At 37.4% G+C, this 21174-nt stretch overlaps 3 protein-coding genes across 3 annotated transcripts; 2 read left to right on the forward strand and 1 right to left on the reverse strand.

Moving 5' to 3' along the window:
- Window positions 1-1542: 1542 nt before the first annotated feature.
- On the forward strand, window positions 1543-9189 carry LOC107589295 (signal-induced proliferation-associated 1-like protein 3). Its single transcript, XM_016277691.1, has 11 exons — window positions 1543-1786; window positions 1859-1971; window positions 2086-2201; window positions 3013-3308; window positions 3773-4321; window positions 5193-5355; window positions 5507-5660; window positions 5835-5975; window positions 7914-8034; window positions 8417-8498; window positions 8609-9189. Exons 1-11 carry the CDS (start codon window positions 1701-1703, stop codon window positions 8753-8755), a joined length of 1968 nt encoding a protein of 655 aa, XP_016133177.1. The 5' UTR covers window positions 1543-1700; the 3' UTR covers window positions 8756-9189.
- Window positions 9190-9437: 248 nt separating this feature from the next.
- Window positions 9438-13713, reverse strand: meiosin (meiosis initiator). Its single transcript, XM_016277692.1, has 10 exons — window positions 13664-13713; window positions 13146-13245; window positions 12935-13036; window positions 12613-12831; window positions 12420-12519; window positions 12088-12305; window positions 11316-11398; window positions 10004-10236; window positions 9808-9897; window positions 9438-9733 (listed from the first exon to the last, which is right to left on the reverse strand). The coding sequence occupies exons 2-10, from the start codon at window positions 13228-13230 to the stop codon at window positions 9589-9591; spliced, it is 1275 nt and encodes a 424-aa protein (XP_016133178.1). The 5' UTR covers window positions 13231-13245; window positions 13664-13713; the 3' UTR covers window positions 9438-9588.
- Window positions 13714-14905: 1192 nt separating this feature from the next.
- LOC107589298 (glutaminyl-peptide cyclotransferase) lies at window positions 14906-19640 on the forward strand. Its single transcript, XM_016277693.1, has 8 exons — window positions 14906-15077; window positions 15446-15675; window positions 16446-16592; window positions 16704-16997; window positions 17543-17701; window positions 18041-18140; window positions 18940-19056; window positions 19155-19640. Exons 2-8 carry the CDS (start codon window positions 15586-15588, stop codon window positions 19298-19300), a joined length of 1053 nt encoding a protein of 350 aa, XP_016133179.1. The 5' UTR covers window positions 14906-15077; window positions 15446-15585; the 3' UTR covers window positions 19301-19640.
- The last annotated feature ends 1534 nt before the right edge of the window (window positions 19641-21174 follow it).

The following is a 21174-nucleotide window of genomic DNA, read 5'->3' on the forward strand; positions in this document are numbered from 1 at the left end:
TAAAAAGTAACGCAAAAGTAGCGTAACGCATTACTTTCCATAAAAAGTAACTAAGTAACGTAATTAGTTACTTTTTTATGGAGTAACGCAATGTTGTAATGCATTACTTTTAAAAGTAACTTTCCCCAACAATGCTGTTAAGTGAGTGGAACTGTCGCAAATATATTAATGGAGTAATTGCAGTGAATTGCTGTACACGTGCATTTTTTTGCAGTTGGTCCTTTTCGCAGAATTTTGTACCCATTCACCAAACTTTCATACTCCAGACTTTTGGGAGGAACGAGGGAAGTCAAAACCATCAGAATGCTTTTTTTAAATTTATATTTCAAGGTAAAAACTTACATACAGTTGTTTTAATTCTACCATTATGGTACTGTATTTGCACTTTTAATTGATTTCCAGGGCGTTATCTTTTAGCCTATGTGAAATTCTTAAATGTATAATTTTTTTTATTTTTATCGGAATAGTAAGACACTGGCTGTTTAAACTCAAATGAAATGAGTATTAACAAAATCCATCTTTGCACTATGCTGCATCTGATATAGACAAGGTTTCCAACACTACTGTACAAAATATTCAGTAGGAATTTTATTGATAGCGATTCACAAATAAATTCGCAATTAAAGATAATGAAAAAAAAATGGTGGGGGTGGGGTCCAAAACAGCACTGGCCTTTGACAAAATGTATTTCTTCAAAATATCTTTGGTGTTCTGCAAAAGAAAGTAGGCTAATTCATTAAGGATATAAACTGATCTGATTATTTTTTTTAAATAGTCCTATGGTTTAACTCTCTTTAACCCATATATTTTTGAGTGTATTATTTTGGCCTATAATGACTAAATAGCCTGTATCTTGTGAAAGCAACATCCAAACTTCATAAAACTTGGTACACACAACCAACAGGACATTCTGAGGAAACATGCCCAGTTTCTAATAGTATGGAGGCTAAGAGCCATTTCTAAAATATCAGCCATTTATTTCAAATATGAATGACAGATGAAGGCCTGATTTCCTTTATGAATTAAATTTTGGAACTAGCATGTACTTTTGTAAGTTGTTTAATCAAAACTTACAATATCAGTAGAAAGTCATGATTCTTGACTTTTTTTAATGTATTTTTTTATTATGAATTTAGAGAGCCTACAACCCAAGACGCTGGGATAGACTCCAGGATCCCCTGCAACCCTACAAGCAGTTCGGAGAAGCTGGATTTCAGAATTTGTATGTTGCCCTTTTGCTGCAATTAAAACATGCAGTTGATATTGAGCAGACATCATTAATTTATTTATAGATACATGTTTTCACTAGGATTTTTAGCTAATATTCTGTAAGCCACATACAGAATGTTAATCTTTTATTTTCAGTTTATTGCAGTGCACATAACCGCATCATGTTGCCTGGAGCAAACAAGCACAGTACTAACAACAGCCAACAGACCAGACAACACAATCCCATCCTCTGTTCCATTCAGCTGCTGAAGAGCCCACTCAGCTCTTCCCCTGCTTTCTCTGCAAGCTCGGTTGAATTGGAGCAGTCTGTACCATCATTTGGTCCTCCAAATCCACAAACACATTTCAGATGACTTAAACACACCAGGAAGGAACATTTTCATGTTATCATCTTGGCTGCTGCATATTGGTTTTATGAATCTTGGTTTCATGTATAAGGATATTCAGGAAAAACTTGGAATCCAGGAAAGATGGCTGCATTGTTCTGGGACTTGGATTATGCTACAACTCCTCCACAGACACCAGCTCTACACTTCAGGCATACTAGCCCTGTGAGGTGAGATGTATTCTTTTACAATATTTGATAACCATTACACTTTGACCTGGTGAAAATGACCATCTTTTTTAGTCTCTATGATAGTTCACGCTGTAGTTCACCCGTGCAAGACAACTTAGACTGGCCTTCAAGTGAGCAAGTGGAGTTCACGAGATTAAACCCCTCCAGAACTAAAGACAAGACAGGTCTGATAGGAGGTTTTGCATGCTTTTGTTGACATATGTTTTTGTGATAGCATTCAGTCTGTAGTTCGTTTCACTTAGTGTAATTTGCCTCTGCAATTTCATCATACATTTCAGAAGGAGAATGGCATATGGTAACAGCCACACGCTCATTGCTTGGCCAGAGGGGCCAGAGGGGCCAGAGGGAGGGTTTGCAGGACCAGTGGAGACTGTCTTACAACAGCTTGCCAAGAGTGAGATTGTTTTTTTTTTCTTTTCGTTTTATATACTCCATCCCTTTCTCATAATATCTATTTAAAAAAGATAAGAGTCTAACGTCTACTGTACTCTTCTGTAGGTTAGAGCTTTATTAAGTGCTACTATTGGATCAGTCAAATTCACAAATGAATCATGCAATGCAATTTGTGAATTGGTACAATTGATTCACTGAAAATAAACATCTCCAAGAATAAGTCATTTATGAACTCTTGCCCAAAGGTTTGACCACCCCTCCCCCCAGTTAAGCACAAACCCGTACCATAGCCAATTTCATTAGTCAAATCAATCATACTTTATTGATTCAGTTCGGAGTTTGGAAAAATCAAGGACTGATATTGTTGCAGCAATCACTAATGGTATCTACCAGGATTTGCTACCAGTGCTACACAATGCTAAAGTTAGGCACTGGTTAATATTCACCATTTGTTTCAGCATTTTCTAGGCAATCAGCACTGTCATTGACATGATCAATTCAATAATTAGAATTGGCCACAGGGCAGAGTTTAGGACTTACATTTCAAAATAAACAAGAAATTGTATGTTTTTCTGAAATGCCGTGTATTAAAAGTCATATGTGCATAGAAATGTAGTTACATTTTCCTAAAAATGAAAATGTGGTAAAGATAGCCTACTTGAAAAATGTACATGAAGTGAAAATACTTCCTTACTGCTTACCATTGCTTTTGGCTCTTGACAATTAAAGGAAACTGCATTTGAAAGATAAGTAACAATCGGTTAATTCAGGGCATTTAATCATGACAATTTATCATTCTTTTTGTTTCGTAGGCGCATTTTCTCCAGCCAAATAGAGAATCAAGTGCTTTTTCACCCTATGCTAATGACTTCTGCTTGAATGGTAGAGATGCCAAGAACATTGCTGAGTCCCCCAGGAACAGTCGTAAGCTGCACCCGCTGACACAGCCAGGCTTTTACAGTCCAAAAATCCCACGATCAAAACACTGTGAAGCTGCACAGTCCACAAAAACGTCTTTAAAAGGATCTTCTTCTACAAACAACTTGAAGGAGTTCTTTGCTCTCACGTTGCCTCGTGCGTGCTCCAAAACTGCTGTTCTCGAAACCAGGTGAGATGCATAAATCATGCCATAATGAACAGTACGTGCAATTTATGTTGAATTTCCATGATGGTCCACGATTACTTTTCAGCCAGGATTCAGGACTTGTAATATTATTGTGCCCCTCCTTCGTCTCCCACCCATGAGATCCCACGGGGAGGGGTGGGACAGTCAGTAAAAAGTGGGACATTCCCACCACATCGCATTAGAGTTCTCTGACCCTAAATTTAATCATTGTATTTATCACTGGAGTTCTGAGTCTGATTTGCTGTATTGCTGGAAATTACCAACATCACAAAGAGAAAAAGGACATTCAAAATGGAATGAAATTACTTTTATGATTTTTAAATGGGTCTGTCTTTATGCGTACAGTGTATGTCCTTTTGCAACATATGGACTGCTTACCTTATTCTTTGTTTTTATGTGTCTACAATATGTGTGTGTCTATGGTCTTTGTGTTTTATTTCTGCCAGCCCTTCATGTTCCAAACCACAAAAAGTTCAAACTTTTGTGGTGGAAAAGCCTCCTTTGATGAGAGCTGTGGTGTCTCAAACTTCGCCGACCTCAAATCAACCCGACAAAGAGCACTTCAGCCAACTCCAGCCAAGAGAGGACCATCTCATCAAGAACCAGGACTGCAGTTTGTTCAGTCTGCAGGAACCCAATAGGAAACCTCTTAGAAATGACCAACCTATCTGGAGTCAGAGCCAGAATTTGTTTACTGAGGAAATTTCTACTAAAGATCATCTTTCTATGAACACACTACATCTGTTCCCTGAACGCCAGTCTAGAGCAGACCAGCCTGCAACGCTTTGTCCAAAATTGGAAAAGGCAAGTCATGAGAGATTTACCTGGAGTGTTGACACTGATATTAAACCATCTCAAGGTGACCCTGACCGGTCATGTCAACTTCAAGCCAGCCCAGCAAAACATGACTGCAGCCCAAAACAAAAGAAGACACAGTACTCACAACACGGAGAAACCAGTGATGTCAGAAACACTGAGCACAACCATGTAAAAAGGTAAGCAGATCTTTAAAGGGTGTTCTTATTATTTTGAATGTACAATTTTTTTATTATACTAGCTAATAGTATTGTGTAGTAGTGTTGCAAATAGTAATAGTAGGAAAATGCATTTAAAGGGATAGTTCACCCAAAAATGAAAATTCTGTCGTTAATTACTCACCCTCATGCTGTCCCAAAGACCATCGTTCATCTTCAGAACACAAATTAAGATATTTCTTATAGCTTTCTGACCCTCCAAAAACAGCAATGCAACTGACATGTTCAAGGCCCAGAAAGGTAGTAAAAACATTGGTAAAATAGTCCATGTAACATCAGTGGTTCAACCTTAATTTTATGAATTTTTCTTTGCGCACAAATACAAGTATTCTCATAGCTTCCTAACATTACGGTTGAAAAACTGATGTCACATGGACTATTTTAAAGGTCAGAAAGCACTCGGATATCAAAAATATCTTAATTTGTGTTCCAAAGATGAACGAAGGCCTTACGGTTTTGGAATGACATGAAGGTTAGTAATTAATGACAGAATTACAATTTTTTGGTGAACTATCCCTTTAAAATTGCTACCACACTGCTACCACAAGCACTAATCAGTAACCCTTTACAATTAGGTTTCTACACATCTCATTGGAATACTTGATTCTGATTGGTCAATCGCGGCATTTAGTGTTCAGATTAATATTCATTTTGTTTATAGCAACACTATGTATCATTCTGCTCATGGAAGGAAAACCAAAACATAACTAAATGCATTTAGTTTACATAACAAGCTGCATTTTTGTAGCGTGTTAAAAACCAATAAAAGTAATCATCCGAAACAAATTTTGTTAGTAGTTTGTTTTGCAGTGGTTTAACATATATTTTTCAGTCAGGTGGATGTGAACTCAAAGAATGTGTTTGGTCAGCCTCGCGTGATTGCATCACTGCGAGCAGCATGTTCCCCGCGGCCCGTTCGCAAGAGCACAGTGGTGGAGGACTTGAAAAAACTCATTGTGATGGATGACACAGAGGACAGCGCACAGGGTGATTCAGTATGTGATTTATTCGGCTCACATTCAGCCGTATGACCCTAAACAACCTGACAGCTTAGGACAATAATGTGAAAAAGCAGGTATTGTTTCGCTGTGTATTGGTATGTGAGCAGTGTTGCCATGTTGCAATGTGTTTCCTGTCTTTTTCTAGTCATCGCTTCAACAAAAAGAGGCGGAGCTTTGCAGCAGTTTGCAAATGTCAAGTTCATGCACAAGTTCGTTGTTATTCAGTCAAGCTTATCGATCATACCCAGAGTCTCCCCCACTCACACCCATCCATCTCCACCTGCAAACACGTCAAACAGGCAAGAGTTCTTCTTTCTATGAGGCATAACTTCATTATTATACTTAATGTTCTGTTGTAGTTCACATGTATCCTAATGGTTTTATCAATTGCACTTCAACTGGTATTACCTTGACTTGAAGAGATTTGGGATGTTTCTAGTACACATTGGCACTCACTGGTCGTCTTTTCCTAGAATGCGGAGCATTGCCTGAGCAGGCTGAATTTGACCTATGGGACAGAGACCAACATCCTGATCCTGAACTCATGCCCCTGCCAAGCGCGGCCTGTGATCTTGACTGGAATAGTTTAGTTCAAGCAGCCCAAGAATATGAGAGTAAGTATCAAAGGACAAATACGTTGATTTAAGATTGTTCACATACTGTGGTCCCAATGTTTTTGACAAAAGCCACAATTACAAATGTATAAGTGGCATCTGCAATATACTGTAGCTTTTTTTAGAGCTAACGTCACTGTAATGAGCCATTTTTGCAACATATCCAGTGCAATGGTCATTTTTTGTGGATGTATAAACTGATACCAAGGGTGTAACTTTGGTTTGAGAAGTGGGGGGGACACAAAAGGGGGGAAATGTTTTCGATTTGAATCCCATTTCCTGCAAGTACATACATTTAGGGACTATGGTGATACAAAATCCAGGAAATAATTAAGTTGATTAATGATCAATTCTGCCAAAAAGAATAGTAGGTTACTAAACTATGTATAAGAAAAAGATGTCTTACTTTCTTTATTGTTTAATAGGGGCCGATCGCCAAGACTTGAGAGAATCATTTTATAAAGTCGAAAATGTTCACCATTAATGTTTTGAATAATGTTTAAATAATGTGAGACTCAATTTCCACTGTTAAACAAACTTTTATTTCAATTTCAAACTAACCGCTGTACCTGAAAATATTAAATAAATCACTTGTTGCACAGGACAGAATGTTCTACATCAGTGGTTCCCAGACTTTTAGAGTGGAGTAACAGTTACCCCCTGAGGCATTTCTGCGTACCCCCTCTCTTCCACTTAGTCTGCTCCTTTTCCATTAAAGGACAATATTTGCCCCTAAATTGACTTTCCAATGCATTTTTTATCTTTATAAATAGAATATTAATGTTTAAAAAAAATTTCAATAGATTAATATGCAATGATGATAAAAAAAGTGAAAAGTGATTGTTTTAAATACTAAAAGCGCCAGTAGGTGGCGGTAAGTCACTGTCTTAATGCGTGAGTCATCGAGTCATTTGCTCATTCAGTAACTAAGCAAGTGGCTGTATTTATAAATTAATAATTTAATCAATGACTTTCGCGAACCATTCGTTCACGAAACACCGCAAAACTCAGCATTTTGTTCGCGTACCCCCTCTGTCGCCTCACGTACCCAAGTTTGGGAACCACTGTTCTACATTAAATATTAAGCTAAGAACAGTCTGTTACCTAGCAACAGTGTATGTTAAAGTTACCTCAGTCAACGTAGGCTAACATTAACAGGTGTAGACAGAAAATATGATTATCCTGACCTGAGCTAATTTACTGAATCAACCAACTCACATCTCCTTTCTTTCTTTATTTTCATCCATGATGACATTAAAGTCATCTGTTGCTGTTTCTGGCGTTTCATCGCTGCCTGTGCCGCAACCGCGCTACCTGCACATTAGAACTTTCAGTGAGCTATTTTTAGAGTGTGCACGCGACGTTCCTGGACGCGGACGCGCGCGTCTGTGCCCTGCTCGGTCCTGCTCCTCCGTGGCGATGACGGCGCGCGGTTAAAAAAATCATAACAAATGCATTTTAAAGTGTGTGGGGGGGACACAAACGTGATTTTGAAAAGTGGGGGGGACATGTCCCCCCTGTCTCCAGTGGAAATTACGTCCCTGACTGATACTTAAATTCTGATATTACTTAAATGCAACAGTTCAGAAAACAACAAATGTAATACTGAATGATGTACAGTTTTAGATACCGCATTGCCAGATGTTTTCTCTTTTTTGAACTCAGTCAAAATAGTTCCAAACGAACCAGAATAATGTGCCTCCAAGCAGCACACAGCTGTGATGTTTCATTCCTGAATGAGTCAGAATTTTTGAACAGTAGTTCAAAGATTTCCTCAAAAAAATGTTTGAATGAATGATTTAATGACTCATACAGTCACTTGTAACTGTATACATAGTGATACGTTAAATAGCTGGCTTTACAATTCGTTTAATTCAATGACTTATTGGTAGAAGTATTATTTAAACGGATAACTCCATGGTTACAATATATTTCCAGCACAAAGGATGGCAGCCCTTTTGTCAGAAATGAGTCCTGTATCAAGCAGGCCAGACACACCATCCAATGGAACCTACAAGATCCACCAATCCAGTGCCTACTGCAGTGGAGAAGATATAGAGTAAGCGGGCCATACTTTTATTAATTGAATGCTGTTTTGGATTGAGCATCTTAATTTTGAAACTGCTGCTATGTTCGTTCTTTGAGTAATACACAGTTAAAAACCTACACTGTTAAAAATAAAGGTTCTTTATTCATTTCACATCCATGGAATTTTTCCACAGATGCTATTTTAATGGAAAAAAAGGTTCTTTAGATTATTAAAAACAATGTTCTTGACACCAAAAAGATGGTTCTCAAAATAACTTTGTTGAAAGGATCTTTGTGAAACTAACATGGTTCTTCTTTGGCATCACTGTTTTGGCAAACCCCCCTTTTGGAACCTTTATTTTTAAGAGTACAATTGTACATGAATGTTAATTGCCTTGCATGGTTATTTTTAGCAGTGACGTATTCATTGACTTTCCTGACCAACTCTCTCACCTGGAAGGGATGCTTAGGCGACTGAGTAGTGATCTGCTGAAGGTGAGGCTCATTTAGCAGTTAATAAATGAGTGTACTACATGCTCTCATAGAGGACAAGCACGCTCACAAGCACCATGTGTTCCTCTGTCCTTCTCTGTCCTCCTGTTCAGGAGAAGAGAGACAAGGTGGCTCTTCTGGCAGAGGTGTTGAAGCTTCGCATTAGCAACCAGCATCTGAGAGAAGAGTCCCTTTGTGCATGTGCACAACTACACAAAATCAGCAACATTTTAAACACGGCACCTGGAGAGATGGAGTAATGCAGGGTTGCAAGCAAAGACTACATATCGGCACACTTTTTTTGCCCTGATTTGGGAGGTAAAAATCTGCAGAATGGATGTAAACATTTATAGATGTGTTACATGAAGCCATTGGTGACTGAAAGCTTAATCAAATTAACCCAAGTATTTAATTTCATGAACAAACATTTAGGGGCAGAGGTTATGTAGAAACGTATAAAGCAACTTACAAATGACAATGTTCCAGTTCTTTTGAACTTTTTTACTGGTGGAGGTTTCATGCAAGCTTGAAAACCCAAACAAAATGAACTAATTTAAGGTTTATTAACAGCACAGTACAAACCAGAACAATTTTCATGAGGTTGGCAGCTCTCTTGGGAAACATATTAGAGCTCCTCTAAGGCTTCTTACTGAATAATTAGGTTAAGGCTATAAAAAACAACAACAACTATAAAACAGCGTAATATAAACATTATAATAAATATATAAATATATGAAGATACCTAACAATTGCCATTTGTTATAAATAAGTAATACAAGTCTGAATGTTTTATCTAACAATGTAAAGTCACAATGAAAAATGCTGAAAACAGTATATATTAAAACACTGAAAATGTAAATATGCTCTATGATGATACAAAAAGAGTAGAACAATAAAAAATATACTTAAAACACAATAAATTAGTTATTTAAAAATCCCTGAGATGCAATTGTGTTCAATCACAATGGTGATTAACCTTAATAAAACTGTATTGAACTATACAATGCAGTTGTTTAAACATCAATAGTCTATTTGGCTCGTTTTTCTTTCAAGCGTATTCTCAGTGCAGCAGGTAACTGAGGTGTGAAGACCTTCATTTGACAGCTGCATACTTGTCTCTATAGGCCAGTAACATGTGCAGTGGACTGGGCACAAAGCGTTCTGCCTTCATTTCTGCCTCGTGTTTCTGGGCACGTACATTGCGGTTCTGCTGGCAACTGAAGCTCCAGGCTTTCAAGCTAAAAACGGAGAGAGGTTTATATGAAATTGCAATGCAACAGACAAGCCTGAATGAAGTTTGGAGAATTCCTACCAGTACAAACGCCTCTCCTTCTTGGGCAAGATGTGCCATAGATTGGCTAACTCTTTGGTGACCGTAGTGGACGGGATGCCAGGATAGGATCTGTTCCAGCATAATATCAAAAGTCTTCCATTATATATTCAAATATATTTAAATGAGTCTAATAGTGTTTTATCATTGAAATAAGAAAAATAGTACTCATACACACCTGATATATAATTTTCTGTTAATTCGGCAGAACATAATGAAGCCGTTCACACATTTCTTCTTAGGGTTTGGCTGTGTTGTAACACGTCCTCTTCTTGAAGTGTGCCTGTGTGAACAGACTTTTCTTGCTCTCTTCCGAGGAACGAGTTGTTTTGGGGTCTCATCTTCAGAGCTATTGTTCTCTTCCTCACTCTTGAAGGACAGATTGCTGCTACTTCCAGCACTCATGACAATCTGCAAATTTGAAGAACAGAGAAGATAACATAAATAAGAGAGCTCAAAGTAAAACAGTATCTCACTAATCTAATATAAAATAGGGGTCCAAAAGTCAACTAGTGAACATGCTTCTACGTATTTTTTAATTTCAATTTAATTCTTTCAATTCCAATTTTGTCATTGCTATATTCAGCATAACATTTTTAGTGAAATGTTGACCGTCTGTACAAAGGAATCACATGATTGATCAGTGTCACATTTGCAGATTCTTCAATTAATTTTACATAATAATGTTTCCTGATTTGACATTTTTGAAATGTAAAACAGCTTAACCCTAAAAGACCCAAGCATATTCATGATGTATTATTTATTCACTCTTAAAAATGTCTTAATGAAACTATTGTTAGGCAGAATTTTCATGGATTATAATTTGGAATATGTTGCAGAATTGAAATGCTGGTTTTCAATACATTAAGTGAAAGTTGTAAATTGTGAAAATGTAGCACAAATGTATTTGTAAAAATACTATATTTAAACCAGAAGAACAGAGAAGATACAGTCAAGAAACGTTATTTGTCTATTTAAATACTGTATTTTAAATAGACAAATAACATTTCTTGACTGTATCTTTACTTGTTTAAATATAGTATTTTACCAATCTTTTTCTTATCAAAGCATATTTTAAATATAAAGTATTGTTATTGGTACTGTTATATCACTGAGACAATAATGATGAAACAGTAAAAATAAAATAATTTTTGTACCATTCTTTGAATGGGCTCCATAGTGTGAGAACAGTATACAAAAGTTTGACTCCTCATGCCCAGCATTGTATTTTTGCTACAAGAATGCAAGAAAAATGATCTCAAATGTATATACATTCAAAGTGTCAGGGCATGCAAGCCTTTTTCCGTCACTAGACACTGTGTAGAAACACTTATTCAGTGAAAGTATTATTTTATTGCTATACACAAACTTTGCTGTTCTGTTTTGCTGGGTCTCTGAGGGTTAATCCCAGTTTTTCATTGTGATCTCAGTTTTGAGTTTTGGACCTCCCTGTATGTGCAGGTAACAAAGGATCACAAAATTTAGCCTACTGATCCATCTGCAAAGCTGCCTGGCAAACTGGGACTTTTTAAGACGGTAGATTCTGGGGTGACCCACACGTCCTCGAATAATGCTGTTAGGGTAAAAAAATATTGTTCAGTCAGCATTGCAGCAACACTGTCTTGTTTGTAATTTCACACTGTCAGTAATGTGCATATTTGGCTCCAAGCAGATTTTGCCTAACTGCCTAAAAGTTTTAAACAATACATTATTCATAAAACAACTAATGCATCTATTTAATAAATACATGCTCAGAAAAAAGATACAAAAGCTGTCAGTGGGGCGGTACCCTTTCAAAAAGCACTGATATGTACCAATTTGGTACAAATGTGTACGCTTGATGTACTAATATGTACCTTTAAACTACTATTATGCACCTTTTAAGAGTAAATAAGGTACAAATATGTACTTTTTGAAAAGGTAGTACCCCAGTGACAGCTTTTGTACCTTTTTACTGAGATTGTATATATTGTAGACTGAGATTGTATACTTGCTAGTCTATATTAGTATAGAACAGGGCTGTCCAAACTCGGTCCTGGAGGGCCGGTGTCCTGCAGAGTTTAGCTCCAACTTGCCTCAACACACCTGACTGGAAGTTTCTATGCCTAATAAGAGCTTGATTAGCTGGTTCAGGTGTGTTTAATTAGGGTTGGAGCTAAACTCTGTAGGACACCGGCCCTCCAGGACTGAGTTTGGACAGCGCTGGTATAGAATGAATCGAATAATATACAGTATGTGTAGGCCCGTATGGATTATCTTTACTTTGTAGTGCCTCTCGTCCTTCTGGATGGAGAGAACGGCTCAGGCCTTGAGAAGGTGATATGAGCAGAGATGGGTTGAGGGTCAGACTGTCTGCTTCCCGAAGAGGTGGACGCAAAGGCAGTACTGGTGTTTTTGGTAGCGTAGGGCTGAAAGTAAAACGCTTTTTCCATGCAGCCGGAAAAGCTCCAAGCATTGGGTCTTTCAGAAGAATTCCTGATCTGAAGATATAGTAAAACATCAAAATGAGTTACAAGCTTGCACACAGGCTTGCATACATCTCAAGCTGTCATTTCTCTATTAACAAACATAAATTAAATATTCAATATACAAACCTGGATGGAGGTGTATCCAACATATTTCTCCCTGGGCTTCCATCTTCACTTCCTGTCTGGTCTTCACAGAAACTACAGGTAGATTCAGCCTCAGTGCTCCCTGATTACAAAAAAATAACCCCGGGTATCCTTTAAGTTTCAGAATGTTGATTTAATTGATATCTAACACCAAAGAAAGACAAGCTTTTTTCACCTGTATTGAAAGAGGAAGTTGTAGAGTTGGAGTCTATAGAGCTTTGTGATGGCTCGCTATCATCAACAGGCCACAGGTCTTTCTCCTCCGCAGTTTGGACTTCTGACAAATTGCTTTGTCTGTCACACACAAGCTTGTGTTCTTGCTCCTCCACAGCATTTATGATAAATCTCTCAGAGTTTTTGCTTTGAGGGTCCCTCTTTTTGTCACTTAATTGTACTGTTTATAAATGTATACATACAGTAGTGTAAGTGAAAATAAATACCATTTTATACAATGTACGATTTATTTTCTTTCAATTCTTTAAATACAAAAACTTCACCTGTATACTTGTTTATGCGATTGTAGGTGTACATGTTCTTGGCTTTTAGGAATTGTGGTGGTGTGCAAGATAGTGGAGTGTCTTCGCTTTCTGACTCTGATTCTGCAGACACACACACAGGCCATAGTTTTTAGTATATATCACATGCCCCCTTCCATTTTTCAAAACATATGCATAAAAAACTTAAAGCATAAATAATAAAGCAGCTGACTCCTCTCATTGTTCTCGGATAGACGGTGAGGGTGAGTCTTCAGACTAAGAATGTGACTCTGGTGAAACTCAAAGCACTGCAGCATGTTTATCAGGGTGTCCTGTGGACACACATAAAACATGTTGTTTTAAATAAATTATTTTGAACTATATGCATTATTCATACAATGTAGCAAATGAACATTTATTTTATTATGTTCGTATGTTTTAACACCTAGAGATAGACACGCACACGCACACACACATACACATTATTATATTACACACACGTATTATACATTGTAAACAATAGCATTTAAAATGAATTTTTATCACATCTGACTGAGTACCAATGCGTTAATTTCGCGCACTACTATTCAATGCCATATTGTTTTTAAATATTTTGAAATGAGCCGTAATTTATGCTGGTGTGTAAACAGGTGCGCATACTTCTTTGATAACTGATATGTCGCTTTTATTTTAAGTTTTTATTATTTTTAAATAGATGCGTATTTTCTTGTGTATGTATAGTTGCCTTACCTGAAATTATTCTCTATGGAATGCTGCAGCTATTCAAGTATTAAATCTCCTCCAACATAGAACTTCTCATTAGAATGACATTGGACAAGAAAAGAGCCAATCAGCTTCAGCGCTTACGCGGATTGGATAACGAGAAGCATCAGACTTTCCCGGTAGGTCCTTTACACAGACCTCGTGACAGTTGGTTACTGGGGTGTTTGTCCATGAACGTTTTATTGAACTTTAAAACTTATGTATATTTTATTTAATATTAAAACACTTTCTTCAATTTCAACCAATCCATTTGTATGCAGATTTTCGTCAAAGTTTAAAACAATGTCTCTGTAGCACTGTGTTTGTACTTCAAGAAGACCTGCATGACATAGCAACATTTCCCAACCAATGATGTGACTTGGAGGCGTGGCTGTCTCCGAAAGGAAGACCCCCATCAAGTTCTTTGACCCATAGACATAATAACGAACTGAAATTGAACTTTCAAAATTACAAAATTCAACAGCAAATTCTTCACATATTTCTCATATTTACACATTTTGTAAGTACAAATTGAGACAATTTTAATAAAATAAAAAATAAAATAAAAGGGCATTACAAGCATATTTTAAATTCACTTTTATCATTTGTTTTCATTCAAATGAATATGACTTTTCTAAAACGAAAATATTTATTATTACTTTTACTTTACTTTTACTTTTAGTCATTTAGCAGAGGCTTTTATCCAAAGCGACTTACAAATGTATTGATCTGTTTTTGTTATTAGGAAAATTTATAATTTAAAATCCGATTTTGCTCATTTTCAAACAGCCTTTAAAGCTTATTTAGAATCTATAAAGTCTTTTAAAAAATCGTAACGACCCAAAGTTGTATGGAAACCTGTTTGAAATCCATTTTTTGTCATTCCTTTTGCTGACACTAGGGGTGCACTGCATAAATTACACGAATCAGCTAACGTGCAAATCTGTGCGAAAGTTAATCAAAATAGTTGTCTGCCAAAATAAATGATTTCCATTTAATCTCCATCTTAGAATGTTTTAATTAGATATTTAAATATTTCAAATTTATTATTGAACGCTGACTATGTATAGCTTCCCTATAGTTATGTTCATATGCATGTGAATATGAAATATGTGTCATATTTATTGCCCAGTAATACTGCCGAAAGTAAGTGAGTACAGAGAGGACCCAGCTGCGCAGATCGCTGTATGTTCTGTCTCAATAACATCGACTGCAGAACTGAGAATGCGATTATTTACAGGCTGCATCGTCAAGATGCATGTCAAGGACGAAACAGACCGGCGTTTGTGATGCGTGTGTGAATGTTCCCCAGCAGTCCTCTCGTCGATCAGCACTATGAGCTGGTCATTTCTGTTCATTTATTTGATAGAGCAGTGCCTGTGCCAGTTCCGGACTGCTGCTGGTGAGTGTGTCTGTTAGGCAAAACCAGCTTTTTAGGCTCTGCATTTTTCGTGGGCACTAACAAGTTAAGTGCTTCGCCATTTAATTTGGCTGTTTGCATGAATTAAGCCTGTGCTATTAATTATTTATCAATATAATAATTTTATGACTTATTCTGTTGTATATTTAAGTGTTCTGGTTTATCAGTTATTATAACTGCATGCATGCATAAACGGAAAAAACATCAAATTAAGTCTAAATGCACCTGATTATAACAATGATTCTAAGTAATTGGGAATCGTAGTTTAATTTGTTTCGTCTAAATAAGTCAGCTTCGTGGTACGATTTGTGATTTTTGTGAACTGCTTATTGTATTTCCATTCCATGCAGGTGTAATCTTAATTTGGCATCTCTCGTAAACACAAGATGAACAGCATAAGGTAGGCTACAAAGCAGCGACTGTCGGGTGGAACTGTTCCGTCGCGCGCTGTGACCGATTACTGCTGCTGTGCTTGTGCGTGCTGGTGGCAATGACATTAACACTGGCAGTATCACGATCTAACCACCAAACCATAGAGTATGATTTGCCTCCCAAACCTCCTGACCTATTCAAAGACCAGGTAAGAGGTGTACAGACACTCAGTTTTAATGTCTTTCATTTTCTTGTGTACTTTTCAGTCATTTGTAGATGTGTTTTTGGAACATAACAGCCTTTAGCTGGTTCAAGCATTATGTGGTGGAAGATGGTCATTAGCTGGTCCTTAGTTGTTTGACCAGCTACCATGTTCCAAAAAACAGTAGAACCAACTGGTTTTTGCTGGCCCACAGTTATACTAGTTAATAATTAACTTACACTCTTAAAACTAAGGATTTGCGTTAGGTTCCATGAAAAACATTTAACATCCTTGGAACCACAAAAGGTTCTTTAAAGTGGAAAAGCATTGTATAGATGAATAAAATGTTCATCAAAAGGGTTCTTTTAGGAACTGTTCATTTATACATTGGTGGCCAAAATTATTTTCACCAGGTAAAAAATGGTTTGAAGTCAGTTATTTCTCTGTATCAGTAGTAAATACCAGTTTGCATTACCAAAAATTCATTTAGCTATTAATTGTAATAATTTTAGCGGGTGAAAATACTAGTGTTCTAATAATTTTGCCCACCACTGTAGGTTCTTCAAGGAACACAAAATGTTTTTTCTATGGCGTCTCTGAACTCTTATTTGAGACCTTTATTTGAAAGAATATTGATCAACTTTATTTGGTTACCACAATCCAAAACCCAGCTTTTCCCAGTGTAATTTTGTTGCATTAACCCCTTGTAGTATACAACTAATGACTATTTCCCTTATCATTCACCTTCCACATTTACCATCTTTAACCTTTCATAGCTTAATCACCAGCCAGGTAAACCCACTGCTGCCCAAGTGAAGTGGCTCGTCTCGCAGGTTAAATGGGAAAGACTGTGGTATTCCCATCTGCATCCCATTCTCACTGAATGCCAGCCAGGAAGCCGTGGGAGTCGGGCTGTTCGAAAAGTGAGTCACAATCGATTTAGAACTATCAGCCTGGATTTTAGTTCAGTTAAATCTCAGATCTTACTAAATATGCTATAATCTGATCATGTCTCATTTATTCTGTGATCCTAGCACATCTTTTCTCAACTGGATTCTCTTTCGGCGGGCTGGTCTGTAGAAGTGGACTCCTTCATCTCCAAAACCCCTCGTGGCCCTGTTAGCTTCTCTAATGTCCTGGCCCTGTTGGACCCAATGGCTCCTCGCCGACTGCTTCTGGCTTGTCACTATGACACCAAATTTATACCTTCAGATCCTAGTGACCCACAGAAGGTGTTTGTGGGTGCCAGTGATTCAGCCGTGCCTTGTGCTATGATGCTGGAACTGGTCACCACTTTGGATCCACACCTCAAAAAGCACAAGCAGCTAGTAAGACAAAGTGTTACATCTCAATTTCAACACTGTTTTCAGAGGTCATTCGTTTACCAACTAAATTTGGAGACATATAGCACCATTAGCTCATAAATACACTCTGTTCTGAGATAAAGAGAATGGTTCATGTCTCTGAGGAGGTCATTTAAGCTTTTTTCAGACTTGTGAATAGCCGCAGTGCTGTAGAAGTCAGAGTCAGTTCTGTTGTTTAACTTGTAAAACACTGCATGACTGGAAGAGATTTTGATAAGAAGACAAGATCCTCACGACCTACATACAGTAGCAGCTGTAGAATACCAGATTTCTTGATTTTCTCATACTTGGGGACATGCAATTGATTTTTTATTGATTTTTTGCACAGAATGAAGCATCTTCCTGTGCAGGCCAGGTGGTAGGAAGATGGCCATTATTTTAAACGAATCTACATTTTTAGTAAACAGAATTCTGCAGCAACAACTCCAGGATTGGAATCATGATTGATTTGTGGGACATTTGATTGGCTCTTCACATTTACAGAGCCGATTCTTTTTTTGACCCTGCAGTTGATCTTCTTTGATGGAGGAGAAGCTTTTGAGCAGTGGTCTCAGACAGACTCGCTATATGGTTCACGGCACCTGGCAGACTCCATGTCGCGCGTTCCTCACCCGCCGGGTTCTGAACAAACCACACTGCTGAATGCTGTGATAAGTCAGGATCCTTGTGTATGTGTGTGTGCATTTGTTTTTAAAGGGATAGTTTACCCCAAAATTAAAATGCTGTCATAATTTACTAACCTCATGTCTATTTAAACCTGTGACTTACGGTTTGCGAAACACACACTAGGTCCATATACAGTGAAAATCAATGGGGTCCAAAATTGACTTTCATTGTATAGACCAAAGCATTCTTCAAAATGTCTGTTATGTTCTACAAAAGACAGACAGTCATACAGGTTTGGAACAACATAAGGGTGAGTAATTACTGACAGATGTTTTATTTTGGTTGAACTATGACACTATCTCTTTAAGTATCTATGAATCATAAATATATGATATTTGCAGGATCTCCTTGTTCTTTTGGACCATATTGGTGCCCCTGATCCCATGTTTGTGAATCACTTTGAGAACACAGCTCGCTGGTTTGACCGCCTTATCGCTGCTGGTAAGACTGATTTGACTTTCTATTAATATAAGGTATCCTGGTTAATTATTAATGGCCATAAAGACTCTTAAAACTAATGTTTAATCTGCAGTGGCTTAATTTAGAGTCGACAAACTATAAACGACTTACTGTAAAAGGAAATACGATTTATTGAGTTATCTATGTCTACAGTAAATGCAGCGTTTGAAATGAACACCCGCCAAATGCGGTTGATAATCACATATGAACTCGCTAGCCAATTTGTCCGATTATGATTAATACATTATGATTATCATATTATTTGGGTTGGCTTTTTTAATGGTTGTCAATGGAGGAGAGGATTTGATTGCTGATTGAGAATTGACAGCCTGTGCTGTCAATATATATATATATATATATATATATATATATATATATATTATGGTATCCACAAACAATGATTGACCGTATTAAAACTGAAAATCATATAATGATTCAGAATAAGATTTAATAATAATATATTTAAATCTAAGATGTGAGTCTGATAATCTGGTTTATTTCTGATATTTTTATTTTGGCTAGTAGAAGCACTTCTGAATGGAACATTCAGTTGCAAAATTGGCTTGTGAGTGAAGAAGTTAATTTCAAACCCTGTAACGATTAAAAGATAAGAAAAGCAATATCAATGAAGTTCAGTGATTAATTAGCAATATTTAACAATATTTAAGATGATTATGAATTATAATCCTTGATTGTTATAAAAATTGTAACAATAGACCCAACGATAGATAGTTTATATCCACCCTCTGATTCCTCTAATTATATTTCTGCGTTTTCTAAGAAAAGAGACTTCATAATTTGGGGCTCCTGTCTTCCCATCCCAAAGAGCAGACCTATTTCATGAAGGATGTGAATATGGGGCCAGTTGAAGATGATCATACTCCTTTCCTTCAGAGAGGTAAGACCATAGATCACTTTGACAAGCAGAAATATCTATGCACACACACATATCGCAATTCTTATTCTTGTTCTGATTCTTTCTCTCATTGACTGCAGGAGTTCCAGTGCTGCACATAATCGCTACGCCATTCCCTTCCTTCCTACACACGTTGGAGGACACAGCGGACAAGGTTCACAGTCACACTGTGGAGAATCTCACCAAAGTCCTTGTGGTCTTCCTGGCTGAGTATCTGCGGCTCTAGGATGCTATAATATTACATCCAACCACATCCGTCGTGGATCGGTCTATTCCTCAGCTGCACTGCTTTAGGATATCTAATATCAGTGACTGTTCTCAGAGATGCATAACGTACTGTATACTCTCAGGCTGCCATCCTATATCCTGACATATGCTTACCGTTGGACTTTCTGACATGTTAGTCAATCGGTATCGTGCCTTCAGATAGTTTTGCTATCTAGTAATGCACTGTATAGACAAAATAATATTATTATCTGTGCCAAAAAAGGTTTACATATGTTTATTCATCTATTCAATAACTGCAATAAAATCAATAGAATGCAAAGTAGATGCTTCAAGTTCAGGAATGGATGTGAACCTGATGCTATATAAGAGATTATTAAACTATACACTACAATCAAGCTATGTAATGCTACAACAGTTCTGATAAACTTCTATATTTAATCTTGCAATAATTTTCTCAAGTAAGCAGTCTGTAATCTCTAGTAGCTAAATGTTCAATCACATGTTAGTCTAGATCAGTGGTTCCCAACCCTGGTCCTGGAGGCACCCCAACACTGCAAGTTTTGCATGTCTCATTAATCAAACACCCGATTCAGGTCATCAGCTCATTAGTAGAGACTCCAAGACCTGAAACTGGCGTGTCAGAGAAAGGAGACATGCAAAATGTGCAGTGTTGGGGTGCCTCCAGGACAAGGGTTGGGAACCACTGCTCTAGATAAAATAATTTTCTAACAGAGCTTGAAACTTGCACTTAAGTGGCAAACAATTCTGACTTGATACTTGACTAGACTGGTAAGCAAATGACTTGAGAGACTTTTCCAAATTAGAAACTCTTTAGATCTACAAGGACAGTTATTTTTTTCTCAGAATAATGCAACAATTTTTTGATTAAAAACCCATGAAAATGAATACTAATTTCTCAGTGGGCATTACAGAAAAATAACATATCTCTTGTAGTGAATACAGTAAATTACATAAAAGATGTTCTTTGTCATGTGAAACCCAATATACTTTATTTAAAGATAAGTGACATGACGTGACATGTGGCCAAGTATGGTTACCCATACTAGGAATTAGTACTCTGCATTTATCCCATCCTAAGTGCACACACACAGCAGTGACCACACACACTGTGAACACACACCCGGAGCAGTGGGCAGCTATTTATGCTGCGGCGCCCGGGGAGCAGTTGGGGGTTCGTTGCCTTGCTCAAGGGCACCTCAGTCGTGGTATTGAAGGTGGAAGAGAGCGCTGTACATTCACTCCCCCCACTTACAATCCCTGCCGGACCAGAGACTCGGAACTCGCAACCTTCTCTAACCATTAGGCCATGACTTCCCACGTACCACAACTTCCCACCTAAGTATTAGTTAATGTTCAAGAAAATCCCTCAGAAATTAATTTGTAATTAAAAATATGTAAATTGACAACAAACTAACCTGCAGCATGTAAAAAAGCATTTAAAACTGAACATGGGGCTCGTAAAAAAGGACATACTGTAGACTTGAGACTTTACTTAAACTTGACCTTGAAAGACTTGTCTCTTGCATCAGTGATTTGAATATGTTAATATGTCTGTTTTATAGTGTAACACTGAATATAAAATATAAGTATTTTTCAGTTACAGATATGATGTGGACGGATCTTAGTCGGATCATAGTCGAATTCTAAATAAAGGAGGAACATTGAATCTTGTCGGCCTTGTCTTGTGTGTCGCTATACAGCCTGGACACTAGGTGGCAGTGTATCCGGCGCTTACAGCGTTTCGTGACGTCAGCACCAGTTAGAAAACACAGCGCAGGCGCAGGTCATATTCGGGAACTACAGTTACAGTTTATATGACTGTGGTGTCATTGGCAAGACGTTTTATAACTT

Source organism: Sinocyclocheilus grahami, unplaced genomic scaffold, assembly GCF_001515645.1.
Source record: "Sinocyclocheilus grahami isolate Dianchi unplaced genomic scaffold, SAMN03320097.WGS_v1.1 scaffold114.1, whole genome shotgun sequence".
Classification (NCBI taxonomy): domain Eukaryota; kingdom Metazoa; phylum Chordata; class Actinopteri; order Cypriniformes; family Cyprinidae; genus Sinocyclocheilus; species Sinocyclocheilus grahami.

What these genes read in the sequence shown, in the direction of transcription:
- LOC107589298 (XM_016277693.1), top strand. Translation starts at nt 15,586, where the DNA reads ATGACATTAACACTGGCAGTATCACGATCTAACCACCAAACCATAGAG. An exon ending in CTGACCTATTCAAAGACCAG is followed by an intron (nt 15,676 to 16,445) that starts GTAAGAGGTGTA and finishes AACCTTTCATAG; the next exon opens with CTTAATCACCAGCCAGGTAA. An exon ending in TGATAAGTCAGGATCCTTGT is followed by an intron (nt 17,702 to 18,040) that starts GTATGTGTGTGT and finishes TGATATTTGCAG; the next exon opens with GATCTCCTTGTTCTTTTGGA.
- LOC107589295 (XM_016277691.1), top strand. Translation starts at nt 1,701, where the DNA reads ATGGCTGCATTGTTCTGGGACTTGGATTATGCTACAACTCCTCCACAG. An exon ending in AGGCATACTAGCCCTGTGAG is followed by an intron (nt 1,787 to 1,858) that starts GTGAGATGTATT and finishes CATCTTTTTTAG; the next exon opens with TCTCTATGATAGTTCACGCT. An exon ending in ACTGCTGTTCTCGAAACCAG is followed by an intron (nt 3,309 to 3,772) that starts GTGAGATGCATA and finishes TATTTCTGCCAG; the next exon opens with CCCTTCATGTTCCAAACCAC.
- meiosin (XM_016277692.1), bottom strand. Translation starts at nt 13,230, where the DNA reads ATGCTGCAGTGCTTTGAGTTTCACCAGAGTCACATTCTTAGTCTGAAG. An exon ending in AACAGAAAATTATATATCAG is followed by an intron (nt 9,898 to 10,003) that starts GTGTGTATGAGT and finishes ATGCTGGAACAG; the next exon opens with ATCCTATCCTGGCATCCCGT. An exon ending in AAGGAGAGGCGTTTGTACTG is followed by an intron (nt 9,734 to 9,807) that starts GTAGGAATTCTC and finishes CTCCGTTTTTAG; the next exon opens with CTTGAAAGCCTGGAGCTTCA.